General features: G+C 41.7%; 1 protein-coding gene across 2 annotated transcripts; it reads left to right on the forward strand.

Moving 5' to 3' along the window:
* The first annotated feature begins 443 nt into the window (after positions 1–443).
* Positions 444–24,548, forward strand: LOC114479442 (alanine aminotransferase 1-like). Of its 2 annotated transcripts, none has more exons than XM_028473114.1 (12): positions 444–604; positions 682–813; positions 883–972; positions 16,910–17,018; positions 17,305–17,438; positions 19,465–19,708; positions 21,738–21,817; positions 21,900–22,036; positions 22,543–22,717; positions 22,781–22,936; positions 23,005–23,117; positions 24,148–24,548. In XM_028473114.1, exons 2-12 carry the CDS (start codon positions 709–711, stop codon positions 24,236–24,238), a joined length of 1,434 nt encoding a protein of 477 aa, XP_028328915.1. In that variant the 5' UTR covers positions 444–604; positions 682–708; the 3' UTR covers positions 24,239–24,548. The 2 variants fall into 2 exon arrangements, with proteins under 2 accessions (XP_028328915.1, XP_028328916.1); XM_028473115.1 differs by having other exon boundaries at positions 24,095–24,184.
* Positions 24,549–26,945: the final 2,397 nt, after the last annotated feature.

Here is a 26,945-nt window from a genome sequence, read left to right on the forward strand (position 1 = left end):
GTAGGTTCTCTGTTCAAACACAGATGAATAAATAACATCAGGACTCAAAGTTGTTCTGATTCTGGTTTTATTGAGTCTCAACAGTGTGATCACAGACGTGCACAGTCAGCATTAAGAGCATCTATAATGATAAACAAACATAATCAACTTATTGTCTTTAAATGCTGTACTTATGCAGGTGTAGTTGAAGCTAAGTAGCTTAGCAAAGGCTAACACTAACACAATCATTAAGAAATAAAACGTCTTTGATAATTACCTGTGTTCACAAATAAAGAGTTGTTATTTCCATAGAATAAGATATAATCATATGATGTCAACAGTCAAAACATGGGCTTCATTATGACGCAAGTGCTCATGGGTAAACTGTTACGTAATCAGTGACGTACTGACGTATTGTGGTGACGCACAGACGTGGCTCCAACATGCCGCTGCTGTGGTGGAAAACCAAACCGGTTCTTCAGCTCAACAGGACTAGTTCTGAAGTAGCTCCAGCTCCAACCATAGCTCTGAACAAGAAGCCTGTGTTCCTGGTGGAAAAGCCCTCTGAGAAGCTTTGTGAATACGGGCACTGGACTGTTAGCATGTGGAACGTTCCTTAGCGCAGGTCGGTCTGGGGTCACACTCTGTTAATCAGACACATTGTGTAAACTTTAACAACAAAGCTGTTCATACTGTGAGCAGTGTCAGCAGTGAGAGCAAAGCCCAGAGATGTCTGCTCCACTGGAGATCAATCCCTACGTGAAGAACATCCAACAACTCCAGAGCCAGAAGCTGGCCAGACGTTCTGAGCAGATCCAGGAGGACATCAGACGGGTAGAGGAACATGAACACTATCAGGACTCAAAGTGCTTCAGTATTGATGTGCTCTACACCTGTTCACAGGGATCTATAACGTCCTTCAAAGAGGTGATCGATGTTTCCAGTGGGAACCCCCACAGTGGAGGACTGAGGCCTCTGACCTTCGTACGACAGGTGATTTACTTTATAGTTTGAACCTAAACTCTAACTCCTCAACAGTGAATTCCTTCTTGTATCTTAAAGGATCATAGGGTGTATGAATCAGACTCCATAGTGACACCACAGTGGTTAGTGTAACTGTTTCTCACGGAGCACAGCTGATTAGTTACTGTAACTAAAGGATGGATACACAATCAAACCCTGACGGGACGGGTTCAGACAGATATTTAAATGGACATGATTTATATAGAGCTTTATCACCACTGAAACAGTCTCAAAGCTCTTTACATATCAGCTCATTCACCCAATCACTCTCACATTCACACACCAGTGGGACAGGACTGCCATGCAAGGCACTGGTCGACCACTGGGAGCAACTTAGGGTTCAGTGTCTTGCCCAAGGACACTTCGACACATAGTCAGGTACTGGAATCAAACCCCCAACCTCTCGATCAGAAGACGACCCTCTACCACCTGAGCCACGGTCGCCCGTTTAGAAGTGGTGGTGGTCACATGGTGTGGTTAGCGTGCAGCGTTCTTCCTTTCCTGCTGCAGCTTTAACTGTAACAGTGAGAACAGGATTAGTTGAAAAAAAAACGTCTTTTTTCATTAATGGAAGTTATTACAGGTTTACAGCTGCTCCAGATGATGGATTTTCTTTGTTCCTTTTTCAGAGCACATAAGATCTTAATTTCTGTCAGGACATAAAAACAATTTCAACCAAAAACCTAAAAAGTGTATCTGGAGAAAATTACCTACCCTAGCTTTAACAGTTGTTTGTTAATAAAATCCGTTCTTACCACTAAAACAAACGTAAATGTGTCATTTCTTTGAGACAAAAATTAGGTTTTCACTGTTGGGTCAGACTTGGACGAGAAAATGTCGCACAATTGTGCGGTGGTCAGACCCAGCTTTGGCTCCACTGTTTAAGAACGAAACCCAGACAGTTTGTTTCCTTTCAAATGTAATTTTAACTGTTTGTGTATCAAAAATAGGTTTCTGTATCATAAGAATCATAAAACAATATCTAAAAGTAAGCAATGTACTTATTCCGTCAGCTGAAAAGTACTAGTTCCAAGTAGGAAGGTGAGTGGACTGAATGAGTCAGTAGCTCCTATTCCGTATGTTGGTGCGTCTCGTCGGCGTCCCACAGTGCGCTCTGTTGCCTGGTGGGCGTGGCACCGTCTCTCCTGTCGACCCCGGCACGTCTTCTGATAGCGTCCAGCGCTGTCAACACAGTATAAACATCTCAGAATCAGAATCAACTTTATTGACCAAGAGTGTATGAATACACACGAGGAATTTCTTTTGGTGACCTGTGCTCTCTCTGATAGTGTAACATTAAATAATAACAATCAACTAGAATAAATAAAAATAAATAAAAAAGAAGTATAAACATAAATATATAAGTATAAGAGTAGTTAGACTAATATGTGCAAACTAAATAAAATAACAAGATAATAATAATAACGAAATGAAATAAAAATAGAAGCAACACACACGCATCGTGCTCAGCTTCTGCTCAACGATAGAACACGTTCCTTTACTCAGGTGTTTGTGCGTGTATCCATCCGCTGATCCACCGCCTCGGCGTCCTGTTGTCTGTGCGTCTCCAGATCTGTGGGGAGGATGGTCACGTGTTCTCATGGAGTCCTCTGCGATGTCTTTGTCCTGTCACTTCCTTCCTCAGTGTTCCTTTTATTCCCACCTGATGTCCCAGGAACACCTTTGATAGGTTAAGCGACCTGTGCGTAATTGGTCTGAGTAGGGGGGTGTGTCAGTTCCATCGCTCACAATTTTCAATACTAAATATTTACAAAATCACTACATGAACACACATTGCAAACGTAATGACACTCCACAGCATATGCACAAAATGAAACCATGCTACTCTTTGTATGGCTTGAACCAATACATTTGACAAGAATGTGTCCCGATCCACACTCTAACTGTGACACAGTTATTTATTTACTCACCGTTCATGTGACTGTTTACTGTTAGACCTGTGCACATGCCTCTGCATTTATCTGTGGAACCAAACAGTAATAATAATAATTTATTTGTATAGCACTTTTCAATATAAATAAAGTGCTTTACAGCATAAAATGTCAGCACACAGTCAATTTAAAAAGAGCCTTCCTATGAAAACGTCTTGAGGTAAAACAAGAAACAGACTCTGAAAGCCTGATTTCCTCTGGAAGATCATTCCAGAGCCTAACAGCCCTGTTGCCATAGTTTAGTCCACTGTGCTTGTTTCCAAGCTTTCTTCTTCTCATTCTTCTTCATTTCCTGTATTGGAACGCCTCTCCAAGCCATCGAGAACGCGCACCAGCATCATTTGACGTCACGTCTGCAGAACTGCGTGGGAAATTTGTACTCAGAACAAAATGTGTCACACGATCTGTTCAAGGCAAGAGGGAGAACTGTGTGTGGACTCATTGAGTGCTTCGTCATTCATTAGCATTAAAAGACTTAAAATGTATGTTTGTTTTTTCACAAACCTGCTCTATGATTCTTTAACTGGTTTAAATCCAATCCAGTTAATTTATAGAGGTTTGACCAAAGTGCTGCACAATAAAACATAAAACCCAGATATACAACAATGTCATATACCAGTATTAAAAGAAAATGTCTAATAATAAGACATCAACTCGCTCACTGTTAAAAGCCACAGCAACAGAAGAGGCTTCTCTTATATTTAACGGCCATGGAGCTGCTACAGAGAAGCTATCATCTCCTCTGGACTTCTTAATTCTTCTTGGGAAAAAGTTCTTCCTCTAAAACCACATGTTGATCTTTCCTCATAAATGACAATGTTGTAGAGTTGCTAAAGGCATCTGCTGAATTAAAATCTGCTTATTGAAAGTTAGTCCAGACTCTATGATGACTCTGAGGTTGGTCACTGACCATCAAATACTGGTCCAAAGAGTCCAGGCTGAACAGGGCTTCAGAGTTACAAGTTTTGATTTCATTAAAGCTAAAAAACTAAAAGACATCCATGCATTAATCTCATTCAAACCGTTCAGAAGGGGCGGGACCCATTAGGTATTAGGGCATGTAAACCTCACAGTCATCTGCATAACAATGATAAGAGATGCAGTATTTCCTCAGTAAGGACCTCAGAGGTAGCAGGCACAGAGCAAACAGTTAGGGACCGAGAATAGACCTTTGGGGAACCCCACAAGAAAAATGTGCAGATGTAGATGTAAAACAGTCAATTTTCACATCAAAAATTCTGTCACACAAATAAGAATGAAAACACTTAAGAGCCGCCCCTTTTATCCCAACCCAATGCTCTAGTCGGGAGAGAAGAATATGATGGTTCATGGTAGTGTTGTGGTGGTCCAGACCAGTCTTGGTCTCGAGACCAAATTTTTAAGGTCTCGTCTCGTCTCAGACTCTGAAGCATTTTGACTCCATCTTGTCTCAGACTCGGGATTTTCCCTCAAGACCGTTAGAGACCAGCACTAATTCCTGCTATTTTTAAACTTTTTAATAATGTGATAATAACACAGAGAAGAATGGGATAAAACAATATTTTATTCATTATTTAATCCACCCTGTTATAATGACCACAACCTTCCTTAATGTGACTGAGTGACGTGTGTGTGGCTACGGTTTCAGTTTGGACCGTGGAGCAAAAGGCGATAGAAACTAATCACTGGTAAAAATCCCAGTAAAACTCCAGAAAACAATCACCAGTAATAAATATTATCTCTGGTAAAGACAGTAGCTCTAATAACAGGTAAAATAATAAACTGATAATATTACAGTCTGTGAAGGCTGTACAGGGGACGCACTTACTCCTCCTCTGGGTCTTAGTGCCTGTCGGCTGGTGAAGCCTGTTCAGTTTACCATGTTTACTGAGGTCTGTGTGTGTTTAATAAGTCTGTGTGTGTTTAATAAGTCTGTGTGTGTTTAATAAGTCTGTGTGTGTTTAATAAGTCTGTGTGTGTTTAATAAGTCTGTGTGTGTGTTTAATAAGTCTGTGTGTGTGTTTAATAAGTCTGTGTGTGTTGAATAAGTCTGTGTGTGTTTAATACGTCTGTGTGTGTTTAATAAGTCTGTGTGTGTTTAATAAGTCTGTGTGTGTTTAATAAGTCTGTGTGTTTAATAAGTCTGTGTGTGTTTAATAAGTCTGTGTGTTTAATAAGTCTGTGTGTGTTTAATAAGTCTGTGTGTGTTTAATAAGTCTGTGTGTGTGTTTAATAAGTCTGTGTGTGTGTTTAATAAGTCTGTGTGTGTTTAATAAGTCTGTGTGTGTTTAATAAGTCTGTGTGTGTGTTTAATAAGTCTGTGTGTGTTTAATAAGTCTGTGTGTGTGTTTAATAAGTCTGTGTGTGTTTAATAAGTCTGTGTGTGTTAATAAGTGTGTGTGTGTTTAATAAGTCTGTGTGTGTTTAATAAGTCTGTGTGTGTTTATAGTGTGTGTGTGTGTTTAATAGTCTGTGTGTGTTTAATAAGTCTGTGTGTGTGTTTAATAAGTCTGTGTGTGTTTAATAAGTCTGTGTGTGTTTAATAAGTCTGTGTGTGTTTAATAGTCTGTGTGTGTGTTTAATAAGTCTGTGTGTGTTTAATAAGTCTGTGTGTGTTTAATAAGTCTGTGTGTGTTTAATAAGTCTGTGTGTGTTAATAAGTCTGTGTGTGTTTAATAAGTCTGTGTGTGTTTAATGAGTCTGTGTGTGTTTAATAAGTCGGTGTGTTTAATAAGTCTGTGTGTTTAATAAGTCTGTGTGTGTTTAATAGTCTGTGTGTGTTTAATAAGTCTGTGTGTGTGTTTAATAAGTCTGTGTGTGTTTAATAAGTCTGTGTGTGTTTAATAAGTCTGTGTGTGTGTAATAAGTCTGTGTGTGGTTAAAAGTGTGTGTGTGTTTAATAAGTATGTGTGTTTAATAAGTCTGTGGTGGTGTTTAATAAGTCTGTGTGTGTGTGTTTAATAAGTCTGTGTGTGTGTGTTAAATAAGTCTGTGTGTGTTTAATAAGTCTGTGTGTGTTTTAATAATAAGTCCCTCTGTGTTGTGTTTAATAAGTCTGTGTGTTTAATAAGTTTCTGTGTGTGTGTTTAATAAGTCTGTGTGTGTTTAATAAGTCTGTGTGTGTGTTTAATAAGTCTGTGTGTGTGGTTTATAAGTCCGTGTGTGTGTTTAATAAGTCTGTGTGTGGTTAATAAGTCTGTGTGTGTTTAATAAGTCTGTGTGTGTTTAATAAGTCTGTGTGTGTTTAATAAGTCTGTGTGTGTTTAATAAGTCTGTGTGTGTTTAATAAGTCTGTGTGTGTAATAAGTCTGTGTTGTGTTTAATAAGTCTGTGTGTTTAATAAGTCTGTGTGTGGGTTATAGTCTGGTGTTTAATAAGTCTGTGTGTGTTTAATAAGTCTTGTGTGTGTTAATAAGTCTGTGTGTGTTTAATAAGTCTGTGTGTGTTTAATAAGTCTGTGTGTGTTTAATAAGTCTGTGTGTGTGTTTAATAAGTCTGTGTGTGTTTAATAAGTCCGTGTGTGTTTAATAAGTCTGTGTGTGTTTAATAAGTCTGTGTGTGTTTAATAAGTTTGTGTGTTTAATAAGTCTGTGTGTGTGTTTAATAAGTCTGTGTGTGTTTAATAAGTCTGTGTGTGTTTAATAAGTCTGTGTGTGTTTAATAAGTCTGTGTGTGTTTAATAAGTCTGTGTGTGTTTAATAAGTCTGTGTGTGTGTTTAATAAGTCTGTGTGTGTTTAATAAGTCTGTGTGTGTTTAATAAGTCTGTGTGTTTAATAAGTCTGTGTGTGTGTTTAATAAGTCTGTGTGTGTTTAATAAGTCTGTGTGTGTTTAATAAGTCTGTGTGTGTTTAATAAGTCTGTGTGTGTTTAATAAGTCTGTGTGTGTTTAATAAGTCTGTGTGTGTTTAATAAGTCTGTGTGTGTTAATAAGTCTGTGTGTGTTTAATAAGTCTGTGTGTGTTTAATAAGTCTGTGTGTGTTTAATAAGTCTGTGTGTGTTTAATAAGTCTGTGTGTGTTTAATAAGTCTGTGTGTGTTTAATAAGTCTGTGTGTGTTTAATAAGTCAGTGTGTGTTTAATAAGTCAGTGTGTGTTTAATAAGTCTGTGTGTGTGTTTAATAAGTCAGTGTGTGTTTAATAAGTCAGTGTGTGTTTAATAAGTCTACATGTTTATGTCTCTGTCCATTCACTCTTTTCATTATATTCATGTCTTTTAAGGCTTTATTACATAATATCAGCTGTAGTCCAGGCCGCCGCCATCTTGGATTATGTCGTCACCAGCGCGTCATCACCACAGAGTTGCACTAACACAGAATGACTTAAATAACTGTAAAGAGGTTTTATATTAATCTATTATCTTTTTAAAATGGTGTTTTTTGTGTCTTTAGACTCAATTACATTAATGTATATAATATGTTCTCTACAATATAAACAGGTTCACAATATAATTATTTTTATAGTTTCTGTTTCCACTGTATCCAGAATAATAATAATAATAATTCTCAACAATAACTATTGATTGATTTGTCACATGACTGTTCCAGGGTTTGTTTTATTTAGTTTCACATCTACCTGTAGATCTATGTTTTTTACACTGATGACAACTTGTTTGTAGTTTTATTTCACAAAGTTTCACTTTTACAGTTACAGTTGGAAACCTTTGTTAAATGAATATTCTAGTTATATTACAGTAACCAAATTAAACTATATCAACTAAGTGAATTAATAAAAATAACCTGTTTAAAGGCTTTTTCAAACTAAAAAACATATCTTATTAAATCTGTGACCTGTTAAACCTGAACAACTCAAAGAATCAGAATCAGAATCATTATTTATTGGTAGAAATGCTTTTAAACACTTGCTGTACATTCAGCTGACATAAAAATATTGTTTTCAAATATGTAGAATAATTGTGAATTTATCAGTAGCAGTAGTAGTTTTAATTTTTTAGTTAATTTTTTGCAGGCACCTTTTTTGTCCAGCAACAGCAGCTCGGAGTATCCACCCTTCTTGGATTCCTTAGAGGGAGTACTGGAGAGTGCTCCTTCTGGGGATTCCCTCGTTCTGCTGGGGGACTTCAACGCTCACGTTGGCAGCGACAGTGAGACCTGGAGGGGCGTGATTGGGAGGAACGGCCCCCCTGATCGGAACCCGAGCGGTGTTTTGTTGTTGGACTTCTGTGCTCGCCACAGATTGTCCATAACAAACACCATGTTCAAGCATAAGGGTGTCATATGTGCACTTGGCACCAGGACACCCTAGGCCGCAGTTCGATGATCGACTTCGTAGTCGTGTCATCGGACTTGCGGCCGCATGTCTTGGACACTCGGATAAAGAGAGGGGCGGAGCTGTCAACTGATCACCACCTGGTGGTGAGTTGGCTCCGATGGCGGGGGAGGATGCCGGTTAGACCTGGCAGACCCAAACGTATAGTGAGGGTCTGCTGGGAACGCCTGGCAGAGTCTCCCGTCAGAAGGAGCTTCAACTCCCACCTCCGGGAAAACTTCAACCATGTCTCGGAGGAGGCGGGGGACATTGAGTCCGAGTGGGCCATGTTCCGTGCCTCTGTTGCTGAGGCGGCTGATCGGTGCTGTGGCCGCAAGGTAGTAGGTGCCTGTCGTGGCGGCAATACCTGAACCCGTTGGTGGACACCGGGGGTGAGGGATGCCGTCAAGCTGAAGAACGAGTCCTACCGGGCCTTTTTGGCCTGTGGGACTCCGGAGGCAGCAGACAGGTACCGACGGACCAAGCGGAGTGCAGCCACGGCGGTCGACGAGGCAAAAGCCCGGACATGGGAGGAGTTTGGTGAGGCCATGGAGAACGACTTCCGGACGGCTTCGAAGAGATTCTGGACCACTATCCGGGGTCTCAGGAGGGGGAAGCAGTGCACCGTCAACACTATGTATGGTGCGGATGGTGCGCTGCTGACCTCGACTCGAGACGTTGTGGATCGGTGGGGGGAATACTTCGAAGACCTCCTCAATCCCACCGACACGCCTTCCAATCAGGAAGCAGGGCCCAGGGACCCGAGAGTGGGCTCTCCTATCTCTGGGGCTGAGGTTGCCGAGGTGGTTAAAAAGCTCCTCGGTGGCAGGGCTCCGGGGGTGGATGAGATCCGCCCGGAGTTCCTCAAGGCCCTGGATGTTGTGGGGCTGTCATGGCTGACACAACTCTGCAACATCGCGTGGACATCGGGGGCAGTGCCTCTGGATTGGCAGACCGGGGTGGTGGTCCCCCTTTTTAAGAAGGGGGACCGGAGGGTGTGTTCCAATTATAGAGGGATCACACTCCTCAGCCTCCCCGCTAAGGTCTATTCAGGGGTACTGGAGAGGAGGGTCCGCCGGATAGTTGAACCTCGGATTCAGGAGGAGCAATGTGGTTTTCGTCCTGGCCGTGGAACTGTGGACCAGCTCTACACCCTCAGCAGGGTCCTTGAGGGGTCATGGGAATTTGCCCAACCAGTCCACATGTGTTTTGTGGACCTGGAAAAGGCATTTGACCGTGTCCCTCGGGGATTCCTGTGGGGGGTCCTCCGGGAGTATGGGGTATCGAACCTCCTGATAGGAGCTGTTCGTTCCCTGTATGACCGGAGTCAGAGTCTGGTCCGCATTGCCGGCAGTAAGTCGAAATCGTTTCCGGTGAGGGTTGGACTCCGCCAGGGCTGCCCTTTGTCACCGATTCTGTTCATAACTTTTATGGACAGAATTTCTAGGTGCAGTCAGGGCGTTGAGGGGGTCCGGTTTGGGGGCCTCAGTATTGCATCACTGCTTTTTGCAGATGATGTGGTCCTGTTGGCTCCAACATACCGTGACCTTCAACTCTCACTGGATCGATTCGCAGCCGAGTGTGAAGCGGCCGGAATGAGAATCAGCACCTCCAAATCCGAGTCCATGGTTCTTGACCGGAAAAAGGTGGAGTGCCTTCTCCGGGTTGGAGATGAGGTTCTGCCCCAGGTGGAGGAGTTCAAGTACCTCGGGGTGTTGTCTACGAGTGAGGGAAGGATGGAGCGAGAGATCAACAAGCGGATTGGTGCGGCGTCTGCAGTGATGCGGAGTCTGCACCGGTCCGTCATTGTGAAAAGGGAGCTGAGCCAAAAAGCAAAGCTCTCGATTTACAGGTCGGTCTACGTTCCAACCCTCACCTATGGTCATGAACTTTGGGTCATGACCGAAAGAACAAGATCACGGGTACAAGCAGCCGAAATGAGTTTCCTCCGTAGGGTGGCTGGGCTCTCCCTTAGAGATAGGGTGAGAAGCTCAGTCATTCGGGAGGGGCTCAACGTAGAGTCGCTGCTCCTCCGCATCGAGAAGAGCCAGATTAGGTGGCTCGGGCACCTAATTAGGATGCCCCCTGAACGCCTCCCTAGTGAGGCATTCAGGGCACGCCCCTCCGGAAGGAGGCCCCGGGGAAGACCCAGGACACGCTGGAGAGACTATGTCACTCGGCTGGCCTGGGAACGTCTCGGGGTCCCCCCCGGAAGAGCTGGAGGAAGTGGCCGGGGAGAGGGAAGTCTGGGCCTCCCTACTGAGGATGCTGCCCCCGCGACCCGGAAACGGCTAAGCGGGAGAAGATGGATGGATGGATGGGCCTTTTTTGTCCATCAAATGTATTTAAAATAAACTAAAATTAAAGAGAGATGTTATTTAACTGTCGAACCTTGTCATAATTTTATTTATTTATATGTTTTTAAATTGAAAAAAAAATGTTTATGGTCTTGTTCTTGTCTTGGTCTCAGATAGTGTTGAACACACACTAGTTCATGGTATCGAAAGCAGCAGTGAGATCTCAAAGCAAAATGATCACCATGTTTCCTGAATGTAAAAAGATAACATTAAAAACCTGTTTCTGACTGTTAGTGAGGTGTGTGCGTGACGAGCTCCTGCAGTTTATTTTAAATACATTTGACAGAGAAAAAAGGTGCCTGCAAAAAATGAACTAAAATATTAAAACTACTACTGCTACTGATAAATTCACAATTATTCTACATATTAGAAAACTGAATGTACAGCAAGTGTTTAAAAGTATTTCTGCTAAGAAATAAGATGGTGAAACTAAATAAAACAAACTCAAACCCTGGAACAGTCATGTGACAAATCAATCATTAGTTCCTGTTGAGAATTATTATTATTATTATTATGGATACAGTGGAAACAGAAACTATAAAAATAATTATATTGTGAACCTGTTTATATTGTAGGAAACATATTATATACATAAATGTAATTAGAGTCTAAAGACACAATAAACACCACTTTAAAAAGATAATAGACTAATATAAAACCTCTTTACAGTTATTTGAGTCCAGGTGATGATGCACTGGTGACGACATAATCCAAGATGGCGGCGGCCTGGACTACAGCAACATTATTTAATAAAAACCTTAAAAGACATGAATATAATGAAAAGAGTGAATGGACAGAGACATAAACATGTAGACACACACAGACTTATTAAACACACACACACACACACACATAAGGAAGGTTGTGGTCATTATACAGGGTGGATTAAAGAATGAATAAAAGATTGTTTTATCTCGTTCTTCTCCGTGTTATTATCACATTATATATTAGTGCTGGTCTCTAATGGTCTTGAGAGAAAATCCTGAGTCCGGGCAGCCCGAGACAAAGGTCTCGACTACTACAACTCTAATATATAGTATAGTATGTATCGTAATTACACAAAAATATGAGAATTTTAACCCACTTCTTGAGAAGTTAAAGAGTGATATAATGAGTTCTTCAAGACACTCCCAATTTCTTTAATCAGTAGAGTAAATGCAATAAAGATGGTATTCTGCAATATCTGTATTTGCGTCAAAATTTACTGGTTTTTCTAACAAATTCCTTCTTTACAAAGTTGGATTCAATTATCATCAGAATCAGAATTCCTTTATTAATCCCAGGGGGAAATTGCTTATGTTACAGCCACAGAAAAAATCACAAATAAAAGAATAAAACTTTAAACAAGATGAAAGAAAGAATAAACGTTAAATAAGTGTATAATTAAGTAAAAGACTGCTTAAAAAAGGGATCTGATACACAGGTTATAGTAGTTGAAAATAAAGTAGGATAGATAATAATAATAATAATTATACAAATATGATACAGATATTTACAACAATCAAGCTGTGAGGTTACAGTGATTAATTGTAAAGTTTGATCTCTACAAGCAGGAATGATTTCCTGTGGTGTTCTGTGGAGCACCGTGGTTGGATCAGCCTGATGTTGAAGGTTCCAAAGGTGCTGATGGTGCTTCTGTGACTGACCAGCACATCATGGAGTGGGTAGGACTCATTGTCCAAAATGGCCTTCACCTTGGACAGGCTCCTCCTCTCTGTCACCACTGTCAGAGAGTCCAGTTTAATCCACAACGTCACTGGCCTTGTGGATGAGTCTGTTGAGTTTGTTGGTGTCTGTGACCCTCAGTCTGTTCCCCCAGCAAACAACAGCGTAGAGCAGAGGTGCTCAATACGTTGATCGCGATCTACCAGTCGATCGCAAAGGTAGTATAGGTAGATCGCATGACATCAAAAAAATAGACGTCAGCAGCTGATGTCATCCTATCATCCATCCCGTCACTTGATTGACATGCAGGGCAGCCAGTCAGATGACTACTGAATTTTCCTGAGCTTTAGGTCACCGCGCATGCGCAAATAACGGCGCCAAGTGCAGCAAAGCTAACAAGCTAGTCAGTGAGTTACCTCCAATTTTAAGCTAAAGAAAGCCTATATTCATCAAAAATGAGCGGGGTTGCTGGACCAAGTAAGAAGACAAAAACGTATCACTTTCATACGGAATGGGAGGTGGACTTTTTTTTCACGATGTCATTTTCTAAGTGCGTTTGCCTCCTCTGCCAGTCTGCCATCGCAATACCAAAGAAAGGAAATGTGGAGCGGCATTTCCGGACTGTTCATGGAAAATACGACACCGACTTCCCGCCAAAAAGCGAGCTGAGAAAGAGAAAGGTGAATGAACTAAAATCCCAGTTGTCATTTTTCACACAACATACTTCAAAAGCAAAAGTTGCCACCGAAGCATCGTTCCGGGTGAGTCACGTCATCGTTAATAACATGAAGTCCTTCCAAGACGGAGAGATGGTAAAAGAGGCATTAGTTGAAGCAGCTGACTCATTGTTTCGAGACTTTAAAAATAAGGCAGGGGGTGGTGTTTAGCTCAGTGGGTTGAGCGCCCGCCCGCCCGCCCCATAAAAACGGAGGCTGTAGTTCCTCACCTGCAGCCGGTCGAGGTTCGATTCCCGGCCTGGGACCCTTTGCTGCATGTCATTCCCTGCTCTCTCTGATCCCTTTCCTGTCAAGCAACTGTCATATAAAGGCCACTAGAGCCCAAAAAATCCTTTAAAAAAAAAAAAAAAAAAATAAGGCAGAAATATTATCTCCAATCAAAGCTCTGCAGCTGTCAAGAAGTACAGTTACACGGCGCTGTGAAGCCATGGCTAAGGATGTAACCCAACAAATGTGGAAGGACATCGGAGATTGAGTGTTTCTCACTGAGGTTGGACGAATCTACTGACGTGAGAGACAATATGATCAGCTCAGTTAATGCTTTCAAATGAAAGATGCAACATCTCTCCTCAAAGCTGCAGCGCCATGATTTGGCAAATTTCCAGAACCCGGCGTCAGATCTGGAGACGCAAGAGAAGGCCTGCGTGCAACTTGACAGTGCACGCTACACAGAGCAGATTAACAATTGTCTGTCAGAGTTTGACAAATGCTTTCAAGACTTTTCTTTGCTCGAGCCAGTCGCTACATTCATGTGCTATCCTTTTCAAGAATCAATCAATCAATCAATCTTTATTTGTATAGCACCAAATCATAACCAATGGTATCTCAAGACACTTTACAGTAGAGCAGTCTTAAGGACGGACTCTTCATTTTATAGATACACACATATGCATATATACATATATACACATACATATGTATCCCACACCCAACATGAATTCATCATTGCGGCAAGGAAAACCTTCTGTTAAGCAGCAGGAACCTTGTGTGGATCCCATTCCTATGATGAACAGCCATCCACGTTATGCTGTGTTGGGTGTGTGCAGAGGAAAGGGTGGAGACAGAGTTGTTGAGACTCTGTAACTCCACACTGAGGATCCCACGGACCTGCAAGACAAAAGCCAGAAGGAGTACAGGAGCAAACACACAAGGGAAGAATCAGACATAGAGGGAGTGTTTGAGAGAGGAATGGGACCCTCTCCGGTCCCTCTCTAACCTAAATGACCTCTCTCTTAACGCCCTCTCCAACCTCTCTCTAACCGAGCATGCCAGACCCCCCCCCCCGGCAGTCTATGCCTATTGCATCTTAATTATGAGCTATGAGCTGGTTCCTAACTAAAAGCTTTATCAAAGAGGAATGTTTTGAGCCTAACCTTAAAGGTAGAGAGGGTGTCTGCCCCCCGAACCGTGGTTGGTAGATGGTTCCAGAGAAGTGGGGCCTGATAACTGAAAGCTCTTCCTCCTATACTACTTTTAGAGATGAATGGAACAACGAGTAGTCCAGCATTTTGAGAGCGTAGTGTTCTGGGGGGATTGTATGGCACTACAAGCTCCTTGAGATAGACTGGTGCCTGTCCATTTAGGGCTTTATAAGTGAGAAGAAGAATCTTGAATTCTATTCTATATTTTATGGGAAGCCAATGCAGAGAGGCTAATACAGGAGTAATGTGATCTCTTCTCCTAGTTTTAGTCAGTACACGTGCTGCAGCATTTTGAACCAGCTGAAGTGTCTTAAGCGACTTGCTCAGGCAGCCTGCTAAAAGAGAATTACAATAATCCAGTCTAGAGGTAACAAAAGCATGGACTAGCTTTTCGGCGTATTTTCTCATAACATTACCAAGGGGGATCATATAGATACAGAAGAGGATTGGACCTAGCACAGAGCCCTGAGGAACCCCGTAGCTTACTTTAGTGTACACAGAAGACTTATTATTCACGTGTACAAACTGGTACCTATCAGATAGGTAGGACTTAAACCAGTTTAGGGCAGTCCTTGTGATTCCAAGTAATTCCTGTAATCTCTCTAGTAGAATATAGTGATCTATAGTGTCAAAAGCTGCACTAAGATCTAATAAAACCAGCACTGAGAGTCGTCCTTCATCTGAAGCCCAGAGTAGATCATTAGTTACTTTAACTAAAGCAGTCTCTGTGCTGTGTTGAGCTCTAAAGCCTGACTGGAAGTCCTCGAACAGGCTGTTGTTTTGAAGGAAGTCACAGAGCTGAGCCGCCACAACTTTCTCAAGAATCTTTGAAATAAAAGGAAGATTAGATATAGGCCTGTAGTTTGCTAAAGTGCTGGAATCAAGAGTAGGTTTTTTAAGAAGGGGTTTGATTACAGCTACTTTAAAGGACTGTGGCACATAGCCTATTGATAGGGATATATTTATTGTCTCCAACAAAGATGGGCAGACCAGGGGAACAACTTCTTTAAACAGCTTAGTTGGGATCGGATCTGAAAGGCAGGTCGATGGTTTGGAGGATGAAATAATAGAGTTAAGTTCCTGAAGTCCTATATGTGTGAAACAGTTTAGGTTAGGCCTATTTACATTTAATGGTACAGCAGGCCCAGGTGAAGGCAGGGAGTGGCTAATTTTATCTCTAATCTTATGAATTTTATCGTTAAAAAATGTCATAAAGTCCTCACAGCTGAGGGCTAGAGGAATCATGGGCTCAATAGAGCTCTGACTTTGTGTTAGCCTGGCTACAGTGCTGAAAAGGTACCTCGGATTATTTTTATAGCATCAGAAGATGCTGATGTTGATTCACGCGCATCAAAAATTGCAACACTGTTTGACCTGAACTCTTCTGGAGTGGAAGATGAGATTTTGACTCTACAAGCCAACATTGAGCTGAAGTCAAGAGCTCATGGACAGTTCTGGAACTTACTCACAGAGGTAAAGTACCCCAACATGAGGAAATGTGCTACCTCCACTAATTTATGTGAGTCAGCCTTTTCCCAGTTGAAGATCATTAAGTCCAAGTACCGTTCCACCATGACTGATGAACATTTGGAAGTGTGTTTGAGGCTGACTGTCAGCAGCTACTGTCCGGACTATGCATCCCTCGCTGATTCAGTTCAGTGCAAGTCATCAAAGTAAACTTGGGTAATTACAAAAAATGTTCATAGTTAATTATGTTGTGTTGTGCAAAATTAGCTCATGCGGTTATGCTAGGTACATCAACATACATTGTACATGTAAAGAATCCTCAATATATGTGAAAATAAATATATGTGAAATATATGTTTTGCATTTTTGTGGTGGGTAGATCTGGGGTAGATCATTGTGACTTGGTCATTGCTCACATGCTGAAAAAGTGTGAGCACCCCTGGCGTAGAGGATCACACTCACCACCACAGACTTATTATTATTGTGGTCAGAGGGTTCGCCCAGCGCCCAATAAGAACCGGAGATTGGCACCGGCAGACCCCCGCGACCCTGGAAAACAGGAGCAAGTGGGTTGGAAAATGGATGGATGGTCAGGGGGTTTGCATACCCCAATGACCTTCAGCGCTATACCAGCAGGAGCTTATAGTTTTCAGGTGGGACACCCATGGACAGGTGTGAAGGTAGAGGCCTGACTAAGTGTAATCCACGTCTCTAGGTTGGGTTTGGACACATACAGTAGCTAAACCCAATTCAATGAAGAAAACACTGTTACTATTAGCACAGGGGAAACAAATGCCCCCTAAACATTTCTGATATGTTTGTCTACAACTGGCCCTGAACGCTGCTATGTGGGATAGCAAGAACTGATCGTGGGAAAGATGTCTTTAAAAATCTGTGGTGGAATATTATCAGGTCCATTCCAGTCTAAATATGGACTTTAAATGAGACCATGGATGTCTCAGGGTCTACTAGAAGTTGGTGTCTATTATTCAAGCTGATTGGCTGAGAAGAGGACGGCGTACTGTGCAGTGAATTAAACATTATTGAACGTTATTGTCTGCAGGTTCTAGCAGCGTGTTTTTATCCTGAACTGTTGGACAGTGATGGACTCAAAGCAGACGTGAAGCAACGCGCTGAGAAGCTGCTGAAGACGTGCGTTGGAGGGAGTGTTGGTAAGAAGGCTCAAATACATTTTACAATTACGCCTTCAATTATCCATATTCAATTACTCACGATTATGGTGACCGACATTTTTTCCTCTTACAAATAAAATTAAAATGATTATTTTTTTCACAGAAATTCAATTACTATTATGTTCTCAATTACTAAAGTTCAAATTCAAATTATAAAAAATATTATTACATAATTATTGTAATTAATTATCAATTACGCAATTACAATTGTATTTGATCCCAACCCTGATTAAAATTGTAATGTATGTGTGTGTGTGTGTTTAAGGCTGCTACACAAACACAGCAGGAATCCCTGAGGTGATCCATGGAATCACTGAGTTTATCTCCAGGAGAGATGGAGGAGTTCCCTGTGACCCCCAAAACATCTTCATCAGCTCAGGCTCTCAGTGGTGTCTCTCAGTAAGTCTCTTCCTCTTCTTCTTCCTCTTCCTCATCCTCTTTTTCATCCTCTTTCTCACCCTTTTCCTTTCCCTTGCTCTCTTTCTCACCCTCTTCCTCTCCTTTTTCCACATCCTCAACCTCTTCCTCATTCTCATCCTAGTTCTCTTACTCAGCCTAGCTCTTTTTCCCGCCCTATTCCTTGTCTTCTTCCTCATCCTCTCCCTCATGCTCTTTCTCACCCTCTTCCTCATCCTTGCTCTCTCCCTTTTCTTCTTCCTCTTCTTCGTCATCCTCCTTGCTCTCTTTCTCACGCTCTTCCTCACGCTCTCCCTCTTCCTCTCCTTCTTCTTCTTCTTTGCCCTCTTCCTCGCTCTCTTCCTCTCCTTATTTCCCACCCTCTTCCTTGTCCTCGCTCTCTTCCTCTCCCTCGGCCTCACTTTCTTCCTCACCCTCTTCCATTCCATTCCATTTTGGGTCGTCGGTTCCCGCTCCACATGAGTCCAGTCAAGCCCCGCCTCATTCATCATTTTTTTCCAATACAGCACAGTTTTCTTCTTTCTCTCCTTCTTCTTCTCTCATCCTTCTAACGTAGTATATTAGTGTATTAGTATACCACCCTAACACCATCGCTTTCATCAGTGTATCATTCACGTCACATGACCCACTCGCTCCAACACTCGTTTCTCAATCTTCCACCTTATAGACTTCACTGTCAGTCACTTTCTTACATCCCACATGTTCACCCCTCTCACCTGCATTTGTCTCAACGTCTCACCATTCCTGTTATTCCATACATACCTGTAGCACTTATCCATCTATCTCTGTTCACATTCATTAAGTCATGCTGTCCACACCAGTCTACCAAATCTACCACAACCAACCTCAAACCTCCAAACACAACCACAGTCACCCTCTCCTCAAACCATCTCTGTTGTCCATCACTCACCCACAACTCCATCACCTCTCCACACAATACCACCACTGACTTCTTCTAGAACAACTACCACTCTCTCCTCATCCTCTTACAACCACAGCACACCTTCATCATCTGCACTTATCTCACTCAGCAACACAATCTCCCACCCTTTCATCACAATCTTCTCCATCACCCTCCTCAACCTTCTCCTGTTCTGCTCCCTCAGAGACAAACGCTGCACATGTTAATCTCTCTTTCTTTCCTCTGACCACCTTCTCTCACTCCCTCAGTCACCACCCTCTCACCCCTCCTTTCACTCCTCCTGTTTCTCCTCCCCTCATGTCTTCTATTCCTCCTGTCTCTCCTCCTTTCTTCTCCAACACCTCTCCTACCTCTCCAGTTCCTCAGCCCAGGGTGGGGATGGATGGTGCAAAGACCAACCCTCCACAGGGCAGGTGCCTGCCTTGCCCCAAAGTTCACCCACAAAGTCCCACCAGTGCAGACCCCCGGGGGGCCCTCACCTTGAAAGGTTTTTAAAGAGGGGTCCGGGTCGGCTGGCTCCTTCCCCCTCTATTGTGGGCGGATGGTTGCTGGGCATCTCCCCACACAGTTTGACCCCACATTGCCCCCCGCCCCCTGGTGGGTCATTTGTCGCACCAAGGCCGAATGCTGACCGGGAGAGTCCCCCTTGCGCCTGCGTGGAGGCTTCTTACCAAGCAAGGCCTCACCCTCTTCCTTGCCCTCTTTTTCTCCTACTTCCTCACCCTCTTCCTCACCTTATTCCTCTTCCTTTCCTTCTTCCTCTCCCTCTTCAACGCCCTCTTTCTCGCTCTCTTCCTCATTCTCTTTCCCGCCCTGTTCCCTCTCCCTTGCTCTATTTTTCACCCTCTTCCTCTCCTTCTTCCTCTTCTTTGCCCTCCTTCTCCTTTTCCTCATCCTCTTCCTCTTGAGTAACTGCTTGAGAATGTAATTGACTTTCTGAGGATAAAAAACAATTAAAATTTTAATTGTAATTTAAAAAAATGCCTGTCACAGTAATCATAATTGAGTTGTAATTGAACATGGATAATTGAAGATGTAATTGAAAAATGTAATTGAGCCCGACCCTGTGACGTCAACGTTTCTCAGAACATCCTCAAAGTTCTGGTGAACACCAAGTCCTCTCTACCCTGTGCTGTGCTGAGTCCTGTGCCGTGCTACCCCACCACCCTAATGTCCCTGAGGGCCCAGGGGGGGCTCCACGTCCCCTACCGCCTTACTGAAGAGGGGGGCTGGGTGCTGAAGGGGGCGGAGCTACAGCGAGCACTTCAGTCTGCTCAGGGCGTCAGTAATCCTGTGGCTCTGTACGTCGTCAACCCTGGCAACCCTGCAGGTAGGAGCGCCCCTTTAGGCCACGCCCTTTAGCAGGGCTGCCATTGGCTGATCACTCTACTGTGCACCATAGCCGTATAGAGATAACGGAAGTTCAAAATGCTTGACCATCATGCGATTCATTAAAAAACACCACATCCAGACAGGACACATTGAAAACATATCTATTATGTTTATACATATATAAAATAGAAATTAGATTTTTATTATGCACTTATGTACCAAGATGAATTTATTAAATAAATGTCTAACAAAATCAGAATAACTTGCTATGCAGTTTGTTTGTGCTTATCATACGTGGTGTCCTTGCATGTAGTCTCCACCATGGTTTACTGTGCTGTATGGGGATGCTCCAATCGCTCTGAAAAAGGAGGTTAAATGTATGTTTTCCCAACCGAACCAGAGAGGAGAAAGAAATGGTTAGCCTGAGTCAGCAGGAGAGATCTAAAAATAAATCAGGATTATAACTATAAAAAAAATCTGTGAGGTGATCATATTCACTTCATATGCACTTTTTCACACGTTAATGGGCAGTGTTGTGCTAGTTACTGAAAAAAAGTAACTAGTTACCGTTACTAATTACTTCAGTTACTATTTTGATTACTTACACTAAAAAGTAATGTGTTACTGGAAAAAGTAACTTTTGAGTTACTTAGAATTAAAGAATGTATTATTTATTTTGGGTCATTTGTGTCCATACAGCTTCATATTAGTGATGTAATAATATAATTATCAACTGCTATAAAACAACCATAAATGATGTGTATATAAAGCACAAAACAGCAATGTAAAGCAAGCTGTGCATATTCCAGGTGAACATTCTGCTGTTGAAAATGCTTATAAAAATAAATGTGGAAAAACTAATTCACAGCATTTTTCTCAGCTACTCAATGCTAAACATATCAGGCTAATGAGCTGCTGTTAGCAGTGACTCAGCAGTAGAGACAGGCTTCTTATTTACAACAACATACCGTGCAATAGTTTGGCTGATCTGTCCCTGGATAACAGTCACAGTTAGCTTAGCTTCAGTGATGCATCTTATGGAGACAAAAATAATACGTGTATTTCCACTCTGAGAAGCTCGTCCTGTTCTTGCTTTGACTCACCATGATTGGTGCTCATGACGTAAACAGAAACACTGACAATGCTTCTTCTCCTTCTTCTTCTAATTTAATTTAATTTAAACAGTAAACTGATCACTTCCTGGAAACCATTGAGGCTCCATGAGCCGCCATTGCTGTAAAAACCAAAAAACTAACCATTGGCGTGAACGGAGATGTCGTTACTCTCTCTATATACGGCTCTGCTGTGCATAGCGTGTTGTAGCCAATGAACCGTGACCAAACAGGAAGTGTTTCACTTGACCAACATCTCCATGATGTCTACATGTCATGTGTGGATTTTGTCTTATGAACTGAATTTTTGAGATGTTTGAAATCTGCCTTTAAACGCTAACATCTGCTGTCTGCACACTGGTGACTGGATTAGTGACTTAGTGAAGCTACAGGTGATATTCCCATGTGCTAATGCTAATTAGCTCTGTGACATAGAGCAGGTTTTCTCAACCTTGGGGTCGGGACCCCATTCAGGGTCGTGAGACACTGGGAGGGGGTTCCCAGATGCCTTCAAGAAATATATAATATATAAATATATATACATTTATTTTGATTTTTTTATTTCAGCCCATTTTTGCTTATTTTTACCCCATTTCTGCCACTTTTAAGCCAATATTGACACTTTGAACCCTTTTTACCACTTTTTCTGTCCATTTTTGCAACTTTTACCCAATTTTTGTGGTTTTTAAAATCCCATTTCACCAGCGCTCTCTGGGACCTTTATTTTGGAGGTTTCAGGCTGAACATGTTGAGAACACCTGATCTAGAAGAAGTTTCTTGTGCCAGAAATGGATATAAACTAATTAGTTGCCATCATCTTTCCACACTCTGCTTGTTGCCTAAAGTTGCCTGCTTGTTGCCTAAAGTTGCCTGGCCCTGACCATAGGATGTTGATGTGATTGTAACCTGATGCAGGTTTGGTTCAGAGCAGAGCTTCAATCCAGGAGGTCATCCGTTTCGTCTACGAGAACAGACTGTTCCTCCTGGCTGATGAGGTTGGTGTTTGGTGACCGTAATTCACACACACACACACACACACACACTGATGTGTGTGTGTGTGTGTGTGTGTCCTCACAGGTCTACCAGGACTGTGTGTATGGAGAGAACAGCTGCTTCGTGTCCTATAAACAGGTTCTGATGGAGATGGGACCTCCGTACTCACACTCTGTAGAGTTGGCTTCCTTCCACTCTGCATCCAAAGGCGTGATAGGAGAGTATGTTTCATCTACTAATCAATACAAATATTGAATACAGCACAAAGTCATCCATTCTTTTATGAACTCTCCACATGTGTGGACAAATATGTTGATAATGAAACTATTATGTCAACATTATTTTATAGTTTATAAAACACTACACGGCCTCGTCCCCGACTACCCATCAGAGATGAGTTCATGAACCCATACCAGACTGGTACTGATCTTTTAACTGTTCCCAAAGAGCAAAACTAAAAAGTTTGTATTTAGTTTTTATTCTCCAAGATGGTGGAAAAGCCTGGTGGAGGAACTGAGAAACGCAAGCTAATAACTTAGTTATTCAGTCTGGCTTTTATGTGGTGCTTTATGATTTATATCATTTTATCATTTTTAGACCGTCACCTGTAGCAGCTCCTCAGACAGTCTCCCGTAGAAGGTCCTCAGACAGTCTCTCAGGCCGTTTCCGGTAGGAGGTCCTCAGGCCATCTCGCATAGAAAGTCCTCAGACCGTCCTCTGCTCACAGGTGTGGTCTCCGTGGTGGATACGTGGAGTTGGTGAACGTGGACCAGGCTGTGATGGACTACATCTATAAGATGTTCTCATTGGACAGCTGTGCGTCAGTTTCAGGTCAGATGGTTTTGGATCTGATGACCAACCCCCCCCAGCCCGGGGAGCCCTCCTACCCTCTGTACTGCCAGGTGAGCTTGATCTTCTTTTTCTGGATCCGTGTGAGGAACTTGAAGTCCCTGTGTGGTGTGTAGGAGAAGGAGGAGATCAGGAGGACTTTGGTCCATAACGCCCTGAAGGCCACTGAGGCCATGAACCTCCTGCTGGGCTTCAGCTGCCAACCTGTGGAGGGAGGAGCCTTCATGTTTCCTAGAGTGGACCTTCCTCAGAGAGCCATCCAGCGAGCACAGGTCAGAGGTCACTGAGCAGATCAAAGTCATGCCTGTGTTTCTAAACACGAGTTCATCTGAGGCTGCAGGAGGCGGAGCTTCCAGCGGACATGTTTTACTGTATGAGGCTGCTGGAGGAGGCGGGGCTAATGGTCATCCCAGGCTGTGATTACCAGCAGGAGGAGGGAACCTACCACATCAGGTACCACCACCTCACTGGGTGTCGAACTGGGGGGGGGGGGGGGGGGGGGGGTATAAAAATGTATTTTAAACATTGTTAGATTATTTATATGTGAATGAAAAAGGTCCCGTGTGAAGATAAGCTGGTTGTTTATCACAGTTTAGCATTAAAAACAATTATTAATGCTGAATTAGGGCTGTAGCTAACACCCCCCTTTAAAACAGTAAGAATGGAACGACCCACATGTGGCAGGTCGTCTGAAATGTAAAGGAGCGATAGATCGACAGCAGCAGGAAACCATGTCTTTCCTCAAGAAAGGAAAACCAGGAAATAAAGGAGGAAGAGAAGGTGAAATGAGAGAAATCAATTGTTTACTTAATTCTTCAGCTTTTAAACAAACACATCTTTATTAGGAAATATATCATTTAGATTGAAATGAACTTTGTCTACTCTCATCTAAATGTTGGAACATTCCCTTTTAATTCCTTAATTAACATTAACATTACTCTAGCTAGCATTAACACTAACCTAGCATTAACACAGCAATAGGTTTTGCATCGACTGAACAAAAAAAGCAACATTTAAAGTTAACAAATAGTTTTTCTTTTTGTCATGTAGGAGGAGAACATGAGAGGAAGCTAACTATTAATATTGTCAATGCCATCGACCAATCAGCACTGAGTGGCAAACGTCTGGAAGACTTTTGAGCTTTTTAATTGGTTTATATTACCATGGCAACAGTTGTGATTGACAGCTCAGTCCACAGAGATCATGTTTTTTAAGGGTCTTTAATGTTAACGGCAACAGACCAGACCTCCATTTAAAACGGGCTGATCTGTGAAAAACCAGGACAAATCAATGACTTTGGGGAAATCGACCATAATACGGGACATAACTGTGAAAACCAGGACGTCTGGTCACCCTATACTAGCATAGCATGGCATAAAGAAAGTGGACATTACTTACAATAGGGGCCCAACAAGATGGTTTTTCTCCAGGGCCCTGGTGATCTAACGTGATGTAGTGGAACATGACCACGTTGTCTCTGCAGGATCTGCATCATGGTCCACGAGGAGGTCCTGGACGAGCTGCTGAGACGTCTGAGAACCTTCCACAATAAATTCATGAAGGAGTTTTCCTGAAGATTCTCAGCTTTGACAATGAAACAACTTCACTGTTAAAGTTAGAAGACCCCCCAGATGAAATGAGCAGTGGTTGATGGTTTTCATGAGGCTTCTGCAGAGCTAATGCTAACGCGCTAACGCTACATGCATACCTGTCAAGTTTTGGATTTGGAAATAAGGGAAATTTTCTAACGCCCACTAACATCCGTCCCACCCGCCAATCAAGCTCCAGTATCCCTTATGTTTTAATATAGATGTACAATAAATCTAAAATACACACTTATTAAATACAATCATGTGATTATAATCTATAGGTCGACCTTTATTAACATTAAAATACTGTAAACATTCCTACTAGGGCTGGTGATATGAACCAAAACTCATATCTCAATATATTTTCTCTAAATGGTGAAATATGATATAAATCTAGATAATTTTATTAAATAAAGTCTGACCAGAAAAACAATTCTGGGTTAAATTTGCTGATGTAAAATATTACACAGAGACATTTATTAACAAACAGCTGATCAATATATGACACTTATTAATCATCTAACTGAGCTTTACATGTTGATCTGAGAAGAAAAAGCAGCGACTCCTAAAACTAGTATTTTAATACATAATAAGCTATAATATATACATATATATTTACATATATTGATATATGAAATAGTTTTATATAAAGCCAAAATAGAAAACTCGATACATCTTGAATCTCGATATATCACCCAGCCCTAATTCCTAAATTATAAAACAGCCTAAATAAAAACATAAATGTGTATATGAAGCACATGTGTTTATTTAATATACTTACAGTTTATATACAAGTCAACACGTTGTATATTTACTGTTAATTTCACTATGTCTTTAAAGGGGACATATCATGGTTTTAAATCCTTCCTTTTTACATATAAATCATACAGTTGTGGTCTATATAAAGCAGAACTGCAATGCTTGGGTCTGAATTCCTCATTATTATAGCTCCACCCCTTTTCTACCCCTTTTCTGATGTGCTTCTGAGAGCAACTCGTTTTGGTGCTGTCTCTTTAAATGCAAATGAGACACTTCATACCCCCCCCCCCCCCTCCCAGGTTCAACTCCACCCTGCTCGGCCATTTTTGTAGTTTGATAGAAGAGATACGGCTATGTAGCGGAGCATAAACTTTTTATTCACACGTTATTTACAAAATGTCAACAACGTTAGACTTGTCCATCCAGCCTTACATGTTCCAGCCAGAGTCTGACCCAGTGGAGCGAGATGAAAATGAAGATGATGAACCTGCAGAACCCTAACAAGTGAGCTAACACAAACATCGAGCTAACGCTAGCGCCAAGCTAACGTCACGAAATGCATTTTAATACAGTCTTTTCAAAGACAAAAACGTCAAAATGAAATGACTAATGAAAACTTTAGACTTAAATTAAATCACGTAGGCCATATCATCAAGGATCTAAAACGAGCACACAGCGCTAACATATGAAGACGGTGCAACTGCTAATGCTAACAAAACAATGACAGGGACGTCTTATCATCACACTTTTTAGCGTTATTTACAGCTTACCGAAGTGCTCTGTTCATCGTCTCCAAAGATAGAAGGAATTGAACCCTCAATCAGACAAAGTCTTTCTGTAAATCCTTCTTTATACTGGTGGAGGTTGATGAAGCAGTCATCATTGAAGTGCTTCACACACACAAAAATGACCTTATCCACAGATGTGGTACATTTCTATAAAAAATAAAACTCAACCAGACACTTTGAAAAGGTTCTGATGCTGGGAGACGGTGTAATGAAGCGTGTGGGTTACTACATCCAACAACCCAACATTTTGACTTATCCTCTCGTAACTTCTGCATCCTGGAGCTTGGACTACAAAATAAAAGCGAGAAATAAAAATGGCTGATTGCTCGAAGTGTTGGACCTGGAGTTGATGAACTAATTTGGCAGTTCTGCTGCAAATACTGTGATGTAATAGTTCAAAAAACGTAATAGAGAATAGAAAAATCTAAACAGATTGAAAAATATGAGCAAAACAGAATATAAAGATATCAATGGAGCACCTGAAGAGACTAATTTGAACTTTTCTGTGCTTCTAAACACTATAAATATACAACAAAATGCATTTAAGGGCTAAAAAAATGGATTTAACATGATATGTCCCCTTTAACTTAGACATTAACATTTTATTTTATTATACTGTATATTATAATTTCTAATATGGTTCTCTGGTATTCACTAATGACTTATTAGACACATTTATTACAGACTTTACATTATTTAACACTTTATAAACAGTGTATATTTGTGGAGCTTGTGATTGGATGATTTTTCATGGTGACTTACGTGGTTCCTTCTGCTGTGGTAGACGTTAAAATATCAGTTATTAATCTAACAGAACGTGTAACTGTGTCACATCCTGATGGTCTTTATGAAGATAAACTCTGTCACACATTCAAATCACATCAGTTATTTCCTTCTATCGATTGATTACCTTTTTAAAACCATTTTAGATTGATATGGGTGATCAGGAAGGACAACTAGCCGAGCACAGATCAATGTAGTTGGATCGTAGGAACCAATCAGCTCTCTTCCTATTGGACCACTTACCGGCTTGTCCCGCCTTGCAAACAATAAAAGTAGATGTGATTGGATACCTTCCAAAAAAAAAACTCAGTTCAGATTGATTTTGTTTCATGTTATAGTTTTTATTAGTTATCAATATATTT

Source organism: Gouania willdenowi, chromosome 17 (assembly GCF_900634775.1).
Source record: "Gouania willdenowi chromosome 17, fGouWil2.1, whole genome shotgun sequence".
Lineage (NCBI taxonomy): Eukaryota > Metazoa > Chordata > Actinopteri > Blenniiformes > Gobiesocidae > Gouania > Gouania willdenowi.